This window comes from Carcharhinus amblyrhynchos, chromosome 24 (genome assembly GCF_965287045.1).
Source record: "Carcharhinus amblyrhynchos chromosome 24, sCarAmb.v2.hapA, whole genome shotgun sequence".
NCBI lineage: Eukaryota > Metazoa > Chordata > Chondrichthyes > Carcharhiniformes > Carcharhinidae > Carcharhinus > Carcharhinus amblyrhynchos.
The window spans coordinates 22,415,050-22,433,452 of NC_137347.1; the positions used below are offsets into that span (position 1 = coordinate 22,415,050).

Consider the following 18,403-nt stretch of genomic DNA (forward strand, 5'->3'; position numbering starts at 1 on the left):
GATTAATTCCTCATGTCTGTGAAATGCAACATATTTTGTTTTTGTACTCTGTTCCACCACCTCCCCTTCCACTCCTCTCTCTACATTGCTATTACCAAAATCAATAACTTTATAGAAACATGATTTTCACTGGAAATTTGACTCCAAATCCATGTTGCTCATAAGCTAACAGCTCAGAAAAAATGTTATTAATTTGAGTGAGGGCTGGTCATTATCTAAGGAGAGAATTATTACTTGTGCAAAAGAATCAAACTCAATGTCCTTTAATATTGTTTTAATGGATTGAGAGTGAAATATTCAGGGAGAATCATCTATCTAGATCACTCAGAATTCAGAATAACAATGATCATAATCAGTTTAACAACCAAATACTTAAAGCAAATTTACTCAGCAAAAAAAAATTAAAATTACATTTTATAAAAGCAAATAATATTTAATGAAATATTGAGTTGAGAGGTGATCGAATTGATGATTGGGTGAGAGTGATTTTAAAATATTGTTTCCGGTCTTTTTTGTCTTCTGAGTTGACTCCCTCTGACCCAACCTTGTCGCATCACCCAGTTGCTACCTTATCCCCTTACCCATTTGGTCACCCACCCTATAACACTCAATCACTAGCAGACTTTTAAAGTTGTTTAAACATCCCAGAGTTTTTTGGCATGTTACTAAGCACTTGCTTGAGAATACTAGTGCTGAAAAAAAGAGAGCGTGGTTTCTTTGTGGGTTCCCTTCGCTGATGTCTCTGAGGTTTCCTGTGCTGACAGAGTTCTCCATCGATAGATTACCCCAACAAATCAGGGGAAAGTAAGTGGGTTCATTTTTGCCAGATCAGGGCTGGAGAAGAGGATTCTGCCCCTGAATGGAAGATTTAGACCATTAACTTGGTATTTAAGGATGTTGATTCACAGGTTGCTGGTAAGACAGTTTGTTCTCAGTTACGTTTCAATTGTCTCTTTACATAAACTAAAAATGTTAATGGGACTTGGCAGTAGGTTAGCTTTTCAATGGTCAGAATAGAAAAGTATTCATATTTTTCAACATGCCAAAGACAATCATTATTCATTGTGTTGAATTGGAGCTGAATAGTTGGCTAATGTAAGATATTTGTTAGGATTCTCTATATATTAAAGGATTGTTTGTCTCTCTGTGTTAGCGATGAAGGAATTAGTTGTTTCTGCGGGAGACAGCGTGGAGATCACTCTGCCAAAGAATGAGGTTGAGCTGAATGCATATGTATTACCAGAAACATCTGAAGGTAAGAGGATTGGATTTCTAGTTTCTAAGGAATTAGAGCACTTAATGCACTGTTTTATCATGGTTAATATTCAAATCATTCATGTCTTCACTTGCAGATATTAAAATAGTGCAGAACCCCTTCCATTTACCTTTTTAGGTCTGATCTCTAATGATCCATATGTTCTTGGATATCCCCTCATGGAATTGGAAAATAACATGGATGATGTTCGCCTAGACACAGTGTAAACTTTCCAATCTGAAATGCTTGGGACAAAGACATTTCTGAATTTTGGAATTTTATATGTGTGTGGAATAATGTTAGAATGTCTAACCATAAGTGGGCGAACTGGATATAAAATGTACAAAAGAGTCCAGGGGATGTTTTCACTCGGAGGATGGTAAATGTTTGGAGCGTGCTGCCAGAGACAGCAGTAGAAGCGGATACAATTTTGTCTAGTAATAAGCATTTAGACAGCTGCATGGCTAAAATGGGTATAGAGGTATATGAGCCAAGTGCGGGCAACTGGGACTAGCTTAGTAGTAAAAACAGGGCGGCATGGACAAATTGGGCCGAAGTGCCTGTTCCATGCTGTAATCCCCTGAATCATAGAATCACTACAGTACAGGAGGAGGCCATTTGGCCCATCACAGATTACTACAGTGCAGAGGGTGCCTTTCGGCCTGTCGAGTCTGCGCCGATGTAAAAAATGCCCTGAACTGCCCACCTAATCCCACGCCAGCCTTGAATGTGCCAAGTACTCATCCACGTACTTTTTAAAGGATATGAGGCATCCCACTCCATCATCCTCCCAGGCAGTGCATTCCAGACCTCCATCTGAGTAAAAAAAGTGTTTCCTCAAATCTGCACCCACCCCTCACTTTTAACTTGTGTCCCCTCATAACTGATCCTTCAACTAAGTGAGCCAGCTACTCCCTCTCCACCCTGTCCATGCCCCTCATCACCTTGAACACTTCAATCAGGTCGCGCCCCTCAGTCTTCTGTGCTCCAATGAAAACAACCCAAGCCTATCCAACCTCTCTTCACGACTTAAATGTACCGTCCCAGGCAACATCCTGGTGAATCTCTTCTGCATCCCCTCCATCGAGTCTGTACCAACTGCAAGCCCATCCAGGCCCTACTCCCATAACCCTACACGTTTACTCTGCTAATTCCCCTCGGGTAATTTAGAATGGCCAATCAAATAAGTAACAGCTGACATTTTTCTGCACTTATTCAGAAACCACAGTTTAAAAAAAATTATTTCCCGTGTCTGCTGAAAAGCACTGCTGCAAATGCACTGAGGGCAGAAAATGGTGGACAATGGGAGGACTTGGTGACTGTCGCGTGGAAAAAAATGCAGCATGAAGTCTCAGTGTAACACAGAGCCCAGAATTAGCACTATCCAGGCTGGGGAAAAGAGAGTGATGATTATTTATTAAAGATTCAACAATTAAAAACTGAGACCTATTTCTTTCCCCAGAAAAATTGGGCAATATACTACTACTGTGAAAGTTTTCATTTTTAATTCTCATTACTACCTCATTAGCTGACTTTTCTTGCTTCATCTCGTGTCTCTTTTTCATGCAGTCTTCCAGTGAAATAACCAAAGGCTGTAACTGTTATCCTCAGTAGAAGCAGGATAATTAGAATAAAGACCATCGTGCACACCCATTTGCTGTATAAAATGAAACTGAGTAAATACACGTTTCATGTGTATAGAAGGATAACTTATTCAATCATTGTGTGAGATTTCTCTCATGTAGACTTTCTGGCAAGAAATGAAAGAAGTCTGTTGTTTTCTGCAGTTGGGTATGTGAAATGTAAATATTTCCCAGCTAAAGAGCCCTAACCCCATTTGCACCTGTAAAACCTCACAATGGTTTTTCTTCAGTTCCAAAAGTTACTTGAAACAAGCCAAATGGGTTTGAGAGCAGGCCAGAGGTGCTTCCCAGTTCAGATTCTTCCAAGAAAACACCAAGCGTTAGTACTGATGCCAATCCAACAATTCTAGTGGAAGCAAATTCACTTGATCTCTAGCTGAGGATTTCCATGGTGAGACAGAAAATAGGCGCTGTCAGAAAAAATATAAATCGCTCAGTGGGTTAGAATATTTTTAAGCAACGGGGAGGCACAGTGGTTAGCACTGCTGTCTCACAGCATTAGGGACCCAGGTTCGATTCTTGTCTTGGGTCACTGTCTGTGTGGAGTTTGCAAGTTCTCCCTGTGTTTTTTTTTAAAAATGGCCAAAATTTAATAAATGCTCATGGTATAACATTTCATAACAGATATAAATCTCTAATTTCTGAGAAATGCCAGGACTAGTTAAATGTACACTCTCAAATACTGAGGTTCTATTAAAGATTATTTAGGATTGCATTTTTTTAAACTTAGAAACAGTACGTACACAAAACCAATATTTATAATCGAGCTACTATATCTTTAGTATTCTCTATTTTCTTTCTCATTTTTATCTAGTAATGTCTGTTCAAGACTCAGTCTGGCATCTTTAAAATCTGGATTCAAGGTCAATGTTCGCTTGAAGTCTTCCAATGCCTGGTTAAAAAATCTATAATGTATCAGTCCTTGATTATAATGAGGAACTTCAAAATCTTCTTTGTTTTGAATTGCTAATGTGAAATCTTCATAAAAGTCAGCTCCTTAAGTACTTGATTTGACCTCTGTTGTTGTGTGCATTAATAGTAAAAAGTCTGACAACACCAGGTTTAAGCCCAACCGATTTATTGTTGTTATGTGCATTAGCCAGGTCCTCAGCACAGCATTTGTTTTTCCATTTCTCCTCAGTGCAAATATGAACTTTGTGTAGAATTCTTCTGCAGTTCTGAAGTTCTGCTTCTGAAAATGGAAGTCTGCTTCTCTCAGAACTGCTCGACAGTCCATCTGGCTGTGTGGGTTTCCTCTGGGTATTCTGGTTTCCTCAACCAGGATCTTGGGTTCATGTCACACACACTATCTGGCATTCCCATGAATTGCCTGGGCTTGCAAAATCTCACTAACTGTCTTGGCTGGAGACAATACATATCTGTTTAACCTGTGCTAACCCTCTCTCCACTCACATTGCCTGTGTCTTTAAGACTTGATTACCTGCAAAGACTCGCATTCCAACCATTATTTTGTAAATTGAGTTTGTGTCTTCATATGCGCTGTTTGTGAACTGAAATCCCACTCACCTGATGAAGGAGCAGCACTCTGAAAGCTAGTGGCTTGTGCTACCAACTTTAACCTGGTGCTGTGAGACTTCTTACTGTGTTCCTCATGCAGTCCAAAGATGTGCTCGTTAAGTGGATTGGCCATGCTAAATTGCCCCTTAGAGTCAGAGGGACAGGCTAGGGTAAATGCATGGGGTTGTGGGGGGATGGGGCCTAGATGGGATTGTGGTCAGTGTAGACTTGATGGGCCGAATGGCTTTCTTCTGCACTATAGATTCAATAGACAGAAAGCTACTTACTATTGAACACATTTCTTTTACATGTTCAAGTGTAGATAATTTTGCCTCGAAGAATTGTTGTAACAGCAGGCACTAGCTTTAAAATGCAACATCGCATTCATTCTGCATTGTTCGTGTTTTCAAGGATTGAGCTATAAATATGATTGGCAACTTACCACACACCCAAAAGACTACGCGGGAGAGATGGAGGGCAAACACTCAAAGACTCTTAAACTCTCCAAAGTAAGTGGATGAAAATAATTAATCATCTAAGTGACCTAGTTGTTATTGTAATTACTAATGTATTGCTTGGCTTCTTCCTTAATGTGCTACAACATGAATAATACTGCATAGACTGCTGTAATAGTGCTACATGAATGAATGCAGGATGTTGCTTAGTGCAGTATTTTTGGCAACTGCTTATTTGATGTAAGCTTACACAATTAATTCTCAAGTGATTCTCAGTGGTTAGCTCTGCTGCCTCACAGCGCTAGGGACCCAGGTTCGCTTCATGCCCTGGGTGATTGTCTGTGAGGAGTTTGCACATTCTTCCCAATTCTCTGTCTTTTGGGTTTACTCCAACTGCCCTGGTTTCCTTCCACCATCAAAGGATGTGCAGGTTAGGTGGACTGACCAGCTGTATTGTCCCAAGATGTGGAGGTTAGATGGATTAGTCTAGGTGAATGTTCAGTGTTATGGGGACAGGGCTGGAGACAGAGCCTGGGTAAAACACTCTATCAGAGGGTCTGTGCAGATTTGATGGATGGAATAACCTCTTTTTGCACTGCAAGGATTCGATGAAGCCCAGTGATTTGACTATGTTCATCAGTTATTGAAAACAATTTGGATTCCCATATTAATAATCAATTGGGAAACGTTTGCTTGTAGTCCATTAACTCTTTCTGAAACCAAATCTTGACCAGGCATTAGACTTGATTTGTGCTATCACCACAGATAGCAGTTATGGGCCTTGAACGATGATTTAAAACATACATTTTTGAAACATACATTTTTAATGAACAAAGCTAAGAGCAAGGGTAGATAGACTATGTAGTTGTTCACTGAATTTGATTGCAGTAAAATTCCACCTTTCACGACATCCTTGTTCATGTATTCAGTGTCTGGAAGTAGATTTATTCCATTAATACTGGCTGTGGACATTTGTTTTTTTTTAAGCAACCTTCCGACAGGGCTGAGAAGTAGGGCCTGGAATGATTGCAGCTGAAGTATAGCCCAAACAGAGAGATTAACCTGGAAATGTCCAAATCTGTTAGTCTAGAGCTGCGGTAATGGCTCGGTGCAATTTTGAAATATTCATTAATTTTATCCGCCAGTTTTGAGGTGATTCTTTTGTTCAAATGAAGATTGTTCCTTCTTCAAATTTTCAAGATGAGTTGTAATACTCAGAGGCTCCCCCACCTGTTATATGCAGGTACCACAATTTTCTGTGCAGTAACTACATAAATCAATACTGCCTTCACATTGCTGGAACCTATCAAATTGACTACACTGAAAAGCATGTTAATTGTTTTGTGATTTTGCTGTTTATGGGGTTTCATGGGAGCATAACCCTCATGAATAGGACGGCTTAACAGTATATCATTATTCCTAAAGTCATTAGTTACTGTTCTGGCCTTCAAATTGTGTGGCATCAGAAAAAATTATGCTTAATATTTAACAGTTAACTGGGATGTGAATTATGTAGGTCAGTAAGCATGTTGACTTCTCTGTAAATAAACAAGAACCTAAGCATAAACCTCAATTGTTAATTTCACCCTTGAAGTTGACCTAAATGACATGCTTAGCCCAGTAAAATGTGAGTAATGGTCAATTTGGCAAAAGATTATTGTACATTTTTAAAAATGAATTAACGCATTATTTTTGATTTATCACAACAATTGGGGCAGTACGTTGGCACAGTTGTTAACACTGCTGCCTCAACGCCAGAAACCTGGGTTTGATTCCCGGCTTGGGTCGCTGTTTGTGTGAAGTTTGCACATTCTCCCCGTGTCTGCGTGGGTTTCCTCCACATTCTCCAAGTCCAAAGATGTGCGGGTTAGGTGGAGTCGCCATGATAAATTGCCCCTTAGTGTCAGGGGAATTAGCTAGGGTAAGTGCATGGAGTTATGGGGATAAGGCATGGGTGAGATTGTGGTCAGTGCAGACTCGATGGGCTGAATGTCCTCCTCTTGTACTGTAAGATTTTATGAATTTGTGACTCCTTACCCTGATACAACTACCTTTTTTAAAATTTACCTGATGTTCTTCAATAGATTTGCTGCAGAAGGTGTTTTTTAAATATCTATGTTCTTGCATTTCATTCTCTAATTTTTCTACCATGCTTTTTCTCCTTTTCTCTTTCTTGTATTTTCTCATCGATCCATCTCAGTTTGCCTACCAAATTTTTATTTGCATTGGCTGTTTCTTTATATTCTCACTTCTATCTCTCATCTGAGGGATTTGATGAAGTCCACAAACATTCACTTGGGTTCAGAGTGGAGAGTATATTTGACCACAGCCTTTCTGTGTGTTTGAAGGGATATTGTGTTACTGAGACCTCTATGGCTTGTGATATATTTTATAATCCATGTTAACCTTCAAATCCGTGTATTTGTTCAGCTAAGGGGTAAGTAAAGGAGGATTGTATCATAATCCAACTTCTCCATGTTTAGTAAATATTTTTGTTCTTGTTGTTAAAGTGAATTACTGGTCCTGTGAATGTGTTCCTCCTTGCTTTATTGAAAAAAAATGGCCTTTGAGCTAGGATTCTTTTCTGGGATCTTCCCATCCAATTTAAGTTTATTTTTTATTAGTGTCACAAGTAGTCTTATATTATTACAATTAAATTACTGTTATAACATCAAGTGGGGTTGCAACAATATAATGGCAATAAAAAACAATGAAGTTTGTTTTTACACCTAGCAATTTGGTCAGTGGCGTTAAACATTTTAGTATTAGCCTGTGTTGGGATCTACTTTGCTCTTGGTTGTGTAGATGAATCTAATCCACAATTTTAAAGGCTGATGCATTGTGAGGAAAAAAATCTGAAGGGTGTGAAGTGCTGTGGCAGCATGATGGCCCAGTGGTTAGCACTGCTGCCTCACAGCGCCAGGGACTTGAGTTCAATTCCAGCCTTGGGTCACTCTATGTGGAGTTTGCACGTTTTCTCCGTGTCTACATGGGTTTCCTCCGGGTGCTCTAGTTTCCTCCCACACTCCAAAGATGTGCCGGTTAGATGCATTGATTATGCTAAATTGTCCTTAGGGTTGGGGGTGGATAAGCAGGCTAAATATGTGGGATTGCGGGGATAAGCCTGGGTGGGATTGTTGTTGGTGCAGGCTCGATGGGCTGAATGATCTCCTTCTGCACTGTAGGGATTCTATGATTCTAAGAGTTTTGATAATGTGGACCATTTCATCAATCTATGTTGTAGCAGTTTTAAGTTATTAGTTTTAAAAGCTGTATTTTTAAGAGGAAACCAATGCGTTGACCAATATTTCTGTCATAGAAATTAAAGCTGTTAAACATAAAAAAAAGAGTTTTGATATTTATAATGCAGTATGTGTTGGCTATATTGTATCCTATTATGAAATAAACTTTCATAATGGAAAATACATTTTATATGTGGTTTTTGCACAAATGCAATGTATATATGGGTGTACCGCATCATAACCTGAACGGCACTTCAATTTTTCAGCTTTCGGTTGGTTTCTACATGTTTAAATTAATTGTTCAAGGAGATAATGCATATGGAGAAGGATCAGTGAATGTGACTGTTAAACCAGGTTAGTATTCCTTTAAATATGACCAAGTATAGCAGGCGATGCAGAATAAGAGCAAATTTTTTTAAAAAAAATACAGCGCAAGTGTATGTTCAAATGCTAACAAGCTGACTGGTAAATCGGTCTCTGCAGCAACGAATAGCTAAGTCAGGATGCCTTATTGTAGGACTGAGTGTGCTCACGAGTGGGAGCATGGATTAGAAATTAAGTTAGAATGGAGAAGAAAGTCAATTGGGATGACCCAAAATTATTTATCCAACCAGGATGCAAACTTATATGTAATGTCCTTTAATATTTTTCAGAATGTGCTGAATATTTGTTGTATAGTGACATTACGACTGCTTTCAGACTATAAAATGTAAACAAATGTTACCACTTACGATATACTTAGGATGGCACAGTGGTTAGCACTGCTGCCTCACAGCGCCAGGGACTGGGTTCAATTCCAGCCTTGGGTGACTGTGTGTCTTTGAGTTTGCGTGTTCTCCCTGTGTCTGCGTGGGTTTTCTCTGGGTGCTCTGGTTTCCTCCCACAGCGCAAAGATGTACATGTTAGGTTGATTGGCCATGCTTAATTGCCCCTTTGTGTCAGGGGGAGTAGCAGGGTGGGGGTAGGGCTTGGGTGAGATTGTCATCGGTGCAGGCACAATGGGCTGAATAGCCTCGTTCTGCACCGTAGGGATTCTATGGTTCTACAACAGTTTTTGCCTTTTTGACGCATCCAGTGAAATCAATGTGAAGAATCTACATTAATCACACAAGTTCATTTTGTACAATTTATTAGTTGCAATTTCAACTTGGCATTTGTGAAAAGGACAGACTTGCTTCTGAAGGTTTTAGATGTTTTACTTTTAGGTGAATTTTTTTAATAACTCAATGGAGGTGAAAGCCCCATCATCAAGTTACTTTATTTACACCACACATCCGTTTACACCGTTCACAACCAGCTCTCCAATTGCTGCTGAATGCAGGCTGGGAATCTGACACACCTGCTTTAAATAGGGAGCATGACGTTCCCTGATTTAACCATCAATTAAGACTCGTCAGGTAGTTCTTTTCATGGGCCAAATGAGTAAAACGAACTCAAATTAACTTAGGGACAAATTAATAGGGGCAGCCCCCCAAAAAGGAAGGGGAGAACGGCCCAAACAGAAACCAAAGCCCAAAGGAAACTTAAAACATTAAATCAAAATGTGATTATAAGGGTCTGTAACGCACACCAGCCCCTGCGGTGCCCAGTGGGCACGGAAGGCGTCAACTGCGTCCGTGGACGCCGCATGCTCCCTCTCCAGGGACACCTGGCCGCGAACATAGCCGCAGTAGAGGGGCAGGCAGTCGGGACGGACAGCCCCCCTGATCGCCTGCTGCCTGGACCTATTGATGGCGCGTCTCGCCAGGCCCAGGAGCAGTTTCACGAGGAGGTCATCGTCCCGATGCGCCCCTCTCTGCACCAGGTGCCCGTAGAATAGGAGCGTGGGCCTGAAGTGCAAACAAAACATCAATGAAAGGTGTTTGAGAAAACCAAAAAAGGTGTACAGTCTATAACACAGAACATAGACATGGTCCACGGACTCCTCGAGGCCACAGAAAGGGCAGTCTCGGGAGCCTGTGTACCAGAAAACCTATGGTTGTACGGCACCGCTGCGTGCGGGGACCTCCGCCGCCCAGCGGCAACAAGGCCTGCCAAGGTGTATCCGGGCAACAGGCGAGGATGCGGTAGTGGAAGGTGTGCAGCAGCAGCCTGTACAGGAAACATCTCCGCGCGGTGGAGAAGGGCACAGAGTTCATTTCCGCGAGACGGCTCTTGCAGTGGGGCACCTGACCCGATGGGGGGCACGTCTAGGCTTCGGGCCAATGCAGAATTCTGTCCGAACAGGGGAATGCTCGGACGGGATCCCACCACACTCCTGAGCCGCTTCAAGCCCGCGTGTGCACTCGGGGCGAAGCACAACTGTCTTAAGACCTTGGATGGCTTTGGGCGCGTGCCAGACAGGCACCCTCGCGCGCTCAGCCAGCACGTAGGGGCTCATCCAGCCCGCTCCTCCGCCATCCAGCACGTCCCCGATCCTGGTCACCCCGCTGCCCACGGCTCTCCGTTCCGCCAGCCACCTGAAGTTGTAAGGCTGGAGGTGCGGATTCCTGAGCAGCGGCTCTCGCACAATAGCCGCTACTCCTGATGGGGGAGAGCTGCGTCGCGAGGTGACCGCATTCCAGATCATGAGGAGGTCCTGGTAAAAGACGGGCAACTCCTGCAACGAGGTCGGAATACGCCCCAGGTTGATGTGCAGGAGCTGCACATCATAGTTGAGGCTGTGCAACTGGCAGAAGAAATACATCGCCAGGGCACGCCATCGTGGAGGAGGCTCGACGCATGGGTATCTCTGCAGGGTCTGGAGGCGGAAGGTCGCTACCTGCGTGTGGAGGCACACCAGACCTTGGCCGCCCTCCTCAAGCGGGAGATGCAGAACCTCGGCAGAGACCCAGTGCAGTCGATTGTCCCAGAAGAACCACACGAGGGTCTTCCGCATGTTTGTGACAAAGCTCGGGGGAGGGATCAAAGCGACCAGCCGGTACCACAACATGGAGGTGACCAGCTGGTTTATGACGAGAACTCGCGCCCTGTAGGACAGCACTCGGAGCAGTCCTGTCCAGCGACCCAGGCGGGCGGAGACTTTGGCCTCCAGCTCCCGCCAGTTCTCTGGCAAGGATTCCTTGGCTGGGCAGAGATGGACCCCTAGGTAGAGGAGGTTGGTCCCGTTCCAGGTGAAAGGCCTGAGCTCCTCTGGAAGGGGGTTTGTCTCCCAAGGACCGACTAGGAGTCCGGAACACTTGGCCTATTTGATCCTGGCGGAGGACATGGCGGAGTACATCGCCTGGCATTCTCGCATCATACTCTAGCGAGCCAACCTCATTAGCCTGGCTGAAGTCATCACACTTTTATACAGAGGAAATTTTTACAGATGTAAACTTTTCTAAGTTTATTACCTGCTTATCTTGCACAGCATTGCACACGGAATTCAACACGAAGTATATATCTGTCATCTGGAAAAAGTACAGTTAAAGAATTTGGGGGAGGGATGGTAGAATTCAACAGGAACAGAAATATAATTCAGTCCCACTGTGAAATCAGACATTCTGTTGTTATTACTTATATTAAAAAACCTTGTGCCTGCACAAAATTCCTGTCAACTTTTTCATTTTAAATTCCTGTGATCATATTGATAATGGAAACTACTTGTGTAACTATAATTGATTAACCTATGTCAAATAATTGGTGTATTGACTCCATTGACACAAGGATGTAGTTGCAGTGTGATGAACTTAATATGTTAGTTTCCATTATAGCTCTGTATATAGAAATTAATAAGGTGTTTAGATTTTTTGAATAAGACCAATCAGTTTTCCATTACGTTGATTGCAAGGCTATTTTCCTTTTAAGAAAAGGAAACTGGTTCCATTTTGAATGATCGAATGCAAAGATTGGAATCAATAGAAAAACAGAAACTTATTTTTAAAACAGTGGGGTGGGGAGCCTGTGGGTACAACTGAGGCTATTTTTAAAAATATAATGGAGCAGAACCAAAGCTATGGAATCAAAAGAGCCAAATTGTTGTTTTATTTTAAAATATTGAATTATTAAACACTGCCGGGCTTTTAAGAATGCATAACGGCAGGCAGGACAACTAATTCATTTTTTAAAAATAGAATGGCGTTATGCTTAACTAAACAAACATAGTTGGGGCTGTTGGGGCAGAACAAGTGACTAACACAACAAAAACAGTAAGAGGAAAAGCAGCACTCTGAGTATTAAGGAAAAGAGAGTTGATGTGGCCAGTTGGAACAAAAATCCAAATAACTGGAGTACTTTATTTAAAAGTGATAGTTTTCTGAGAGAGTTTGGGTGCATCTGGAGGCCGGTTAGTCTAATCTCTGTAGTGGGAAAATTATTGGAATCAATACTAAGGGACAAGATAAGCTGTCATTTAGACAGGCATAGATCAATCGTTGGATAGTTGGCATGGATTTAAGGGAAGATCATGTCTGACTAATATGATTGTTACTTCCCCTAAAAAATACAAAGAGAGTAATGCAGTTCATGTGGTCTTGATGGATTTTGGCATGGCTTTTGACAAGGTCGCACATGACAGTCTGGTTAAAAAATAAAAGCTGTGAGATCCAGGTGAATGTGGCAAGGAAGGTACAAAATTAGCTGAGTGGCAGGAAACAAAGGATACTTGTTGGTGAATGTTTCTGTGATCGAAAGGCTGTTTCCGTGGGGTTCTGCAGGGTTCTGTATTTGATCCTCTGGTTTTTGTATCATTTTAATAACTTGCATGTCAAAGTAAGTAGAATGCAAATGAGACAAATATTGGCCACATGGTTGATATCAAAGAAGATTGTTGTAGCTTGCAGAAAAATGTCAATGAACTGGTCAGGTGCATAGAGAAGTGACAAATGGAATGCAACCCAGAGAAATGTTGGGTGACACATTGGGGAGGTTAAATAGGCAATGGATTACACAGTAAATGGGAGGATACAGAGATGGGGAGAAAGTAAGGAACTTTGGAAAGAATGTCCACAGATCCATAAAGGTAGCAGAACAGGATAGCAAGGTGGTTAAAAAGGCATATGGAATCCTTTCATTTATTAGCTGAGGCATAGAATATAACAGCAACAAGGAGGTTGTGCTGGAACAATATAAAATGTAGGCCACAACTTTAACACTGTGTGCAGTTTTGGGTAACTGCGTTACAGAATGGATGTAATTACGTTAGAAAGAGTACAGAGGAGATTTGCAAGGATGTTGCCAGAATTGGAAATTGCGTGAGGAAAGAATGGATAGCCTGGGGTGGTGGTTCTTGGAACAGAGTACGCTGAGGAGACATTTGACTGGGATGTACAAATTGAAGGGCCTAGATAGAGCCTATTTACTTTAACAGAAAGGTCAGTGACTAGGGGCATAGATTTAAAGTAATTAGCTAAAAGATTAGAGTGGACAGAGGAAAATGTTTTCACCCAGAGCGTTGTGGGAATCTGAAACTCACTAACTGAAAGGGTTGTAGAGGCAGAAACCCTCAACTCACTTAAGGTTGTTTGGATGTGCACTTCAAGTGCCATAACATGCAAGGCTACAGACCAAATGCTTGAAAGTGGGATTTGGCTGGGTGGCTTATTTTTCAGCCAGCACAGACATGATGATTCAAGTGTCCTCTTTCTGTGCCACACATTTTTCGTGACTGCACATGAGCAAAAGACAAGGGAACTGAAACTGATCCAGTGATGGTCCTAGTTGACATTGTCCATCCAAGTTTTCCACTCTGTTGAAAATGGCCATTTTACATCAGTTTTTTAATTTGAATTGATCGAAATCAAACTCATCCTCATGAATTCGTACTGAGAGTCCTACTTTGCTGTCCTGATTGGCCCACATTTTGCTGGAGGAGTATCAGCATTCACTATTATTGAGCAGCAAACAGCAATTTTCAATACCTGCATATGTGCAGCTAAATGTGGAAAATGGGATATTATTTAATAAGTCACCCTGTGTGAAGAGTAAGAGTTGACTTGATCGATCCTGTCAAGAACCCTCAGGATCTTATATGTTTCAATGTGGAGAACATGCTTTCTCTTGTGACAACATCTAGAAATAAGAGTCACTGTTTAAAAATAAGGAGTCACCCTTTTTTTCTGAGGGTCAGGATTATTTGGAATTCTTCTTCAAGAAGTAGCGGAAGCAGAGCCTTTGAATATTTTTAAGGTAAAGGTTGAAAGATTCTTGCTAGGAAAGGTGGTGAACGGTTATTGGGGCAGGCAGGAATGTGGAATTGAGATTACAGTCAGATCAGCCATGATCTTGTTAAATGGCAGAGCAGGCTAGAGGGGGGCAAGTGGTCCACTCCAACTCCTAATTTGTGTGATTTGGTATTGAATTAACAATTCCATTTATACTGCCTGGCTTAGACTCTGTGACTCTGTCAGGATTCTTAAATTTGATTGGATAAGGAAGCATACCTTTGCCTACCCTGTTCACCTATATCCTGCAGATAGTGCCACGCTGACTCTAATAACCTCAAGTACAAGTGCAAATGCCAGCAAAACCTGTGGAAAAGTGTAAGTGCAATGAATGGTTAAAGCTGTTGGCACTGACTGCAGAACCTGGGCTATTGTGACAGAAGCATGGAATCAAGAAGTCAAGGGGCACATAAAGTTGTACACATGCAAAAATTTTCAAAGTCTTTCTAATGCTGTTCCTCAGTTTTGTTTTATTCATTCCTGGGATGAGAGCATTGCTGGCAAGGCCAGCATTTATTGCCTATCCCTCACTGCCCTTGCAAAGTATCCAGATTGTATTAAGCATTGTACATATTTGCATCATTATCTGAATAATCCTAGAAATAAGTTAACATTTGGACTGCTAAAAACGATAGTTCTTTCCCTGCTTCCATTCTAATGCTGTGATGGTTATTCTGTAGATCTGAGTTTGTTGCTGCATTATTCAAGCAATGCTGATGATTGCCAGTGCTGAATACCTATCTTTATTTAAATGATTGTTGTTTCAACAAATTAACTACTTTTTAAACAAATTGCAGTTGATTTATTTTGCAGCACCTCGTGTGAATCAATTGCCAGTGGCTATCGTCTCTCCAAAATTCCAAGAGATCTCACTGCCTACGACATCCACTTTTATTGATGGCAGCCGTAAGTTTACAGCTTTATTTTAACATAACACAGGTCCACTATTTGGCTGTAGTTAGAATTCTGTTAATGCTTTTCCTTTTGTAGTCAAGATCCCATCGTTTGAATTGTGCCCCTATAAACATTAAAGGAAAATACAAAAAGTAAACATCATATTTAGTGAAGCGTTAGGCATATAAAGTTAGATCTTAAATGTGCCTTCAGGTGAAACTATGGAGTAGATTGACATTACTAAACATTGATAAATCTGAATAATTATGCATTATATCCTCTTTCGGCCAGGATTCTGCTCAACTGAACTTGTTAGTTGGGAGGGCTTGTGCCAGAATAAATATCCATCTGCTTTGTATTGACTGAAATCAGTTGCTAGATTTCTTGTTAAAGGTCAATCATATACTTCTGTGATTTGTAATCTTTGCAGTACCATTGAGTAGTTTTGCCATAATACAGCTGTCAAGCTGAAATTGTAATAAATGCTGTTGCATTTGCAGAAAGTACAGATGACGATAAAATTGTAAGTTATCAATGGGAGGAGGAGAAAGGTCCATTGCGAGAGGAGAAGGTGTCTGCAAATACACAGATACTGAAACTGACCAACTTGGTTCCAGGCAATTACACATTCAGGTACACAAATTAAAGTAAGACTATCTGTTTGGAAATAATTGAGATGACTAATGTGATTAAAGCATTCCCACTGATGTTTCAGTTGTGTGCTTCAGTCACTGACCACGTCAAACAGAGATCATTTTTATCCCAATTATGGCCAGTGGCCCGTTTGGAAAGCCGGTGCAGATAGGATGGGCCAAATGGTCTCCTCCTGCACTGTAACAATTCTGTGACAGTGACTCCTGGCACTTTTACTTGGCAGCACTCAGTTAGCAAGCTGTACTACACCATTTGCGAAACCTTTTGAATGTTGCAAAGCAACCTGAAATTGTACAGCGCACGTCTTTATTGGCTGATGTAATTGTATGCCAGTATAGCTTTAATTTTTCTCTTTTAGTGCATTTGTGCTTACTCCCTTTCTATAACTCTATCCATTCCCTATTTCCATTCCACTGCCAGAAGCTGGCAGCTTGCATGTTACCAGCCACTTCTCAGTACCGGTTTTACAATTGGGAGTGTTTGAAGATCTTAAATTGTAGCTCTAGATGGTTTCCACTGCTCCTGCTCTTTTCAGAATGTCTTGATACCTCTTGGATAGTGTGGTTGAGATTGAGGACCATGTGGTGATTACAGGTGCAAACCTGTAACCTAGGCTGTGATTGTATATTGTCACTGAATTTACTTATAAATAATATTCATCGAAACATACAATTGAATGATGTAAATCTGGGTCACCCAAAATTCTGTCACTTTCTTTCTAATATTATTGTCTTTGGAAAATGCAATACTAATGAATAGATCAGTCATGGCATACTCTGAAGCAATTTCAGTTGCTATGGGTTCTTTAAAATGTTTTAGTTTTCAATGTAAACAATGCTTGACAAAGCCACATTTAATGTCTGTTCTTAGTGATCCAGAACATCACTGAATCCTTGTGACATTTGTGTCTCCCTGGTGATATTGTTCTGCTATGGTAGCTTGGCTTTACAATTGTTAGGCTTGCTTAAGAATCAATTACATAGTGTGGAACTGAAATCAGACAGGCAAGACCTGGCAGAAGTGAGGATTTAATGTGAAGTTAATATTAAATCATTTTTAAAAAGTCTGCCCATGACTGTAAACACCTCAAGCTGAACCCTAGTCTGTTACCTAGTGGTCTGTATTTAAAGAACATGCCACGTGGACACTTGGTCTTAATTAATTTGTTGTTTTTTGTTCAGCCAGTCGTACTGGAATACAAGTTAGTATTGGCAGGTTTAACACATTTATTTTGTTTTAGCAACAATTGAATGCTTTTTCAGAATTTAGTCCCAGTTGTGCAGTACAGTGTATCTTCTTCACTGTTCACTATTTGTTGAATTGATTTATGATGAATTGTTGTAATTTCCCAGTTTGTGAATATCAGCCTGAAAATATAAAACTGAACAATATTTATGTGGCAACGGTCTGACAGTAAAAAACAACTGCCTTTATTTGACACATTTCAGCAAAGTTTGATCCAAGATCAGTGTTGCAGCAAAGAATGTAAATGTGAGCAAATTAATGTGCTCCAATCTGTTAAAAATTGACTTTAATACTAGCTCATCAAGTTGATATTTTGCAACTTCAGCAATAAAACACTCATTCGGTAGTCATAAATAAGGAGAGCTTCTGTACTTGTTGACTCTGGAAAATCAGTGCTTGTTTTCACACAAATCAAGGAAAAAAATTCTGATTGGTTGTTAATTCCAGGATTTAGATGGAGTGGCTTTGAGGCAAGCGGATGGAGTGGCTTTGAGGCAAGTAGAATAATTGGGCAAGGACTTAAAAACCTTAGGGCGCATTTTAAAATAATACATTCTATCCTTTTTATACATCCTTGTATTCTATATAGTTATTAGTAAATAGCAATGTTTGATAAGTAGATGACTGAAGCTGGTTGAAGCAGTTCAGGGGAAGGAACTGGGAAATGAAAAACTAAGGTATAACCACTCCATCACTCTTGTGGGGAGTATGATTACATAGGAATAATGGAAGAGGAAGAGGCCATTTGGCTTCTGGAACTCATTCTGCCATTTATAAAATCATGCTGATCTGCACCTTGGATCCATTTACCTGCTTTTGATCCACATCTCTCTGTATCCTTACTTAACAAAAACGTGTCAAATTCAGTTAGAAAAGTTTCAATTGACCCACCATCCAAAGCATTATGGAGGAGGGCATCCCGGATTTCCATTACCTTTGTTGTGGGAAAGATGTTTCCTAATTTCATCCATTAATGGTTCTTGCTCAATTCTATGTTTATTCCCCCTGCTACCAGGAACAGTACTTTCTCTAAATAGTGTGGAAATTCCACATCATGTAAGGATTTCTGTTTGGATTACCCTTCAACAATCCAAATTCAAGGAGGCAGAAACCAAACATCCTTGAAATTTTAATTTTTTTGATTCCTATCAGTTTAAGGGCGGCATTGGCAAGTTGGGCCAAAGGGCCTGTTTCCATGCTGTAAACCTCTAAGACTCTATTGTTATTCTGATGAATCTGTGTTGTATGCTTAAAGGCCAACTTTCTACCAACCTTCTTTAATTACCAGTTCTTTAGCTTTTGTCAAGTTTTGGAGCTAGAGATCTAAAATCTGTCTGCTCCTCGGCAACTTGTA

At 40.9% G+C, this 18,403-nt stretch overlaps 1 protein-coding gene across 3 annotated transcripts in view; it reads left to right on the forward strand.

The window, feature by feature from the left end:
- LOC145358013 (dyslexia-associated protein KIAA0319-like protein) overlaps positions 1-18,403 on the forward strand; it is an 88,750-nt gene that overhangs the window by 37,917 nt on the left and 32,430 nt on the right. For all 3 annotated transcript variants that reach the window (XM_080211695.1, XM_080211697.1, XM_080211696.1), the window contains exons 5-9: positions 1,154-1,255; positions 4,828-4,925; positions 8,380-8,467; positions 15,070-15,162; positions 15,651-15,783. In XM_080211695.1, coding sequence (XP_080067821.1) covers positions 1,154-1,255; positions 4,828-4,925; positions 8,380-8,467; positions 15,070-15,162; positions 15,651-15,783 — 514 coding nt within the window. The remainder of the gene's footprint in view (positions 1-1,153; positions 1,256-4,827; positions 4,926-8,379; positions 8,468-15,069; positions 15,163-15,650; positions 15,784-18,403) is intronic.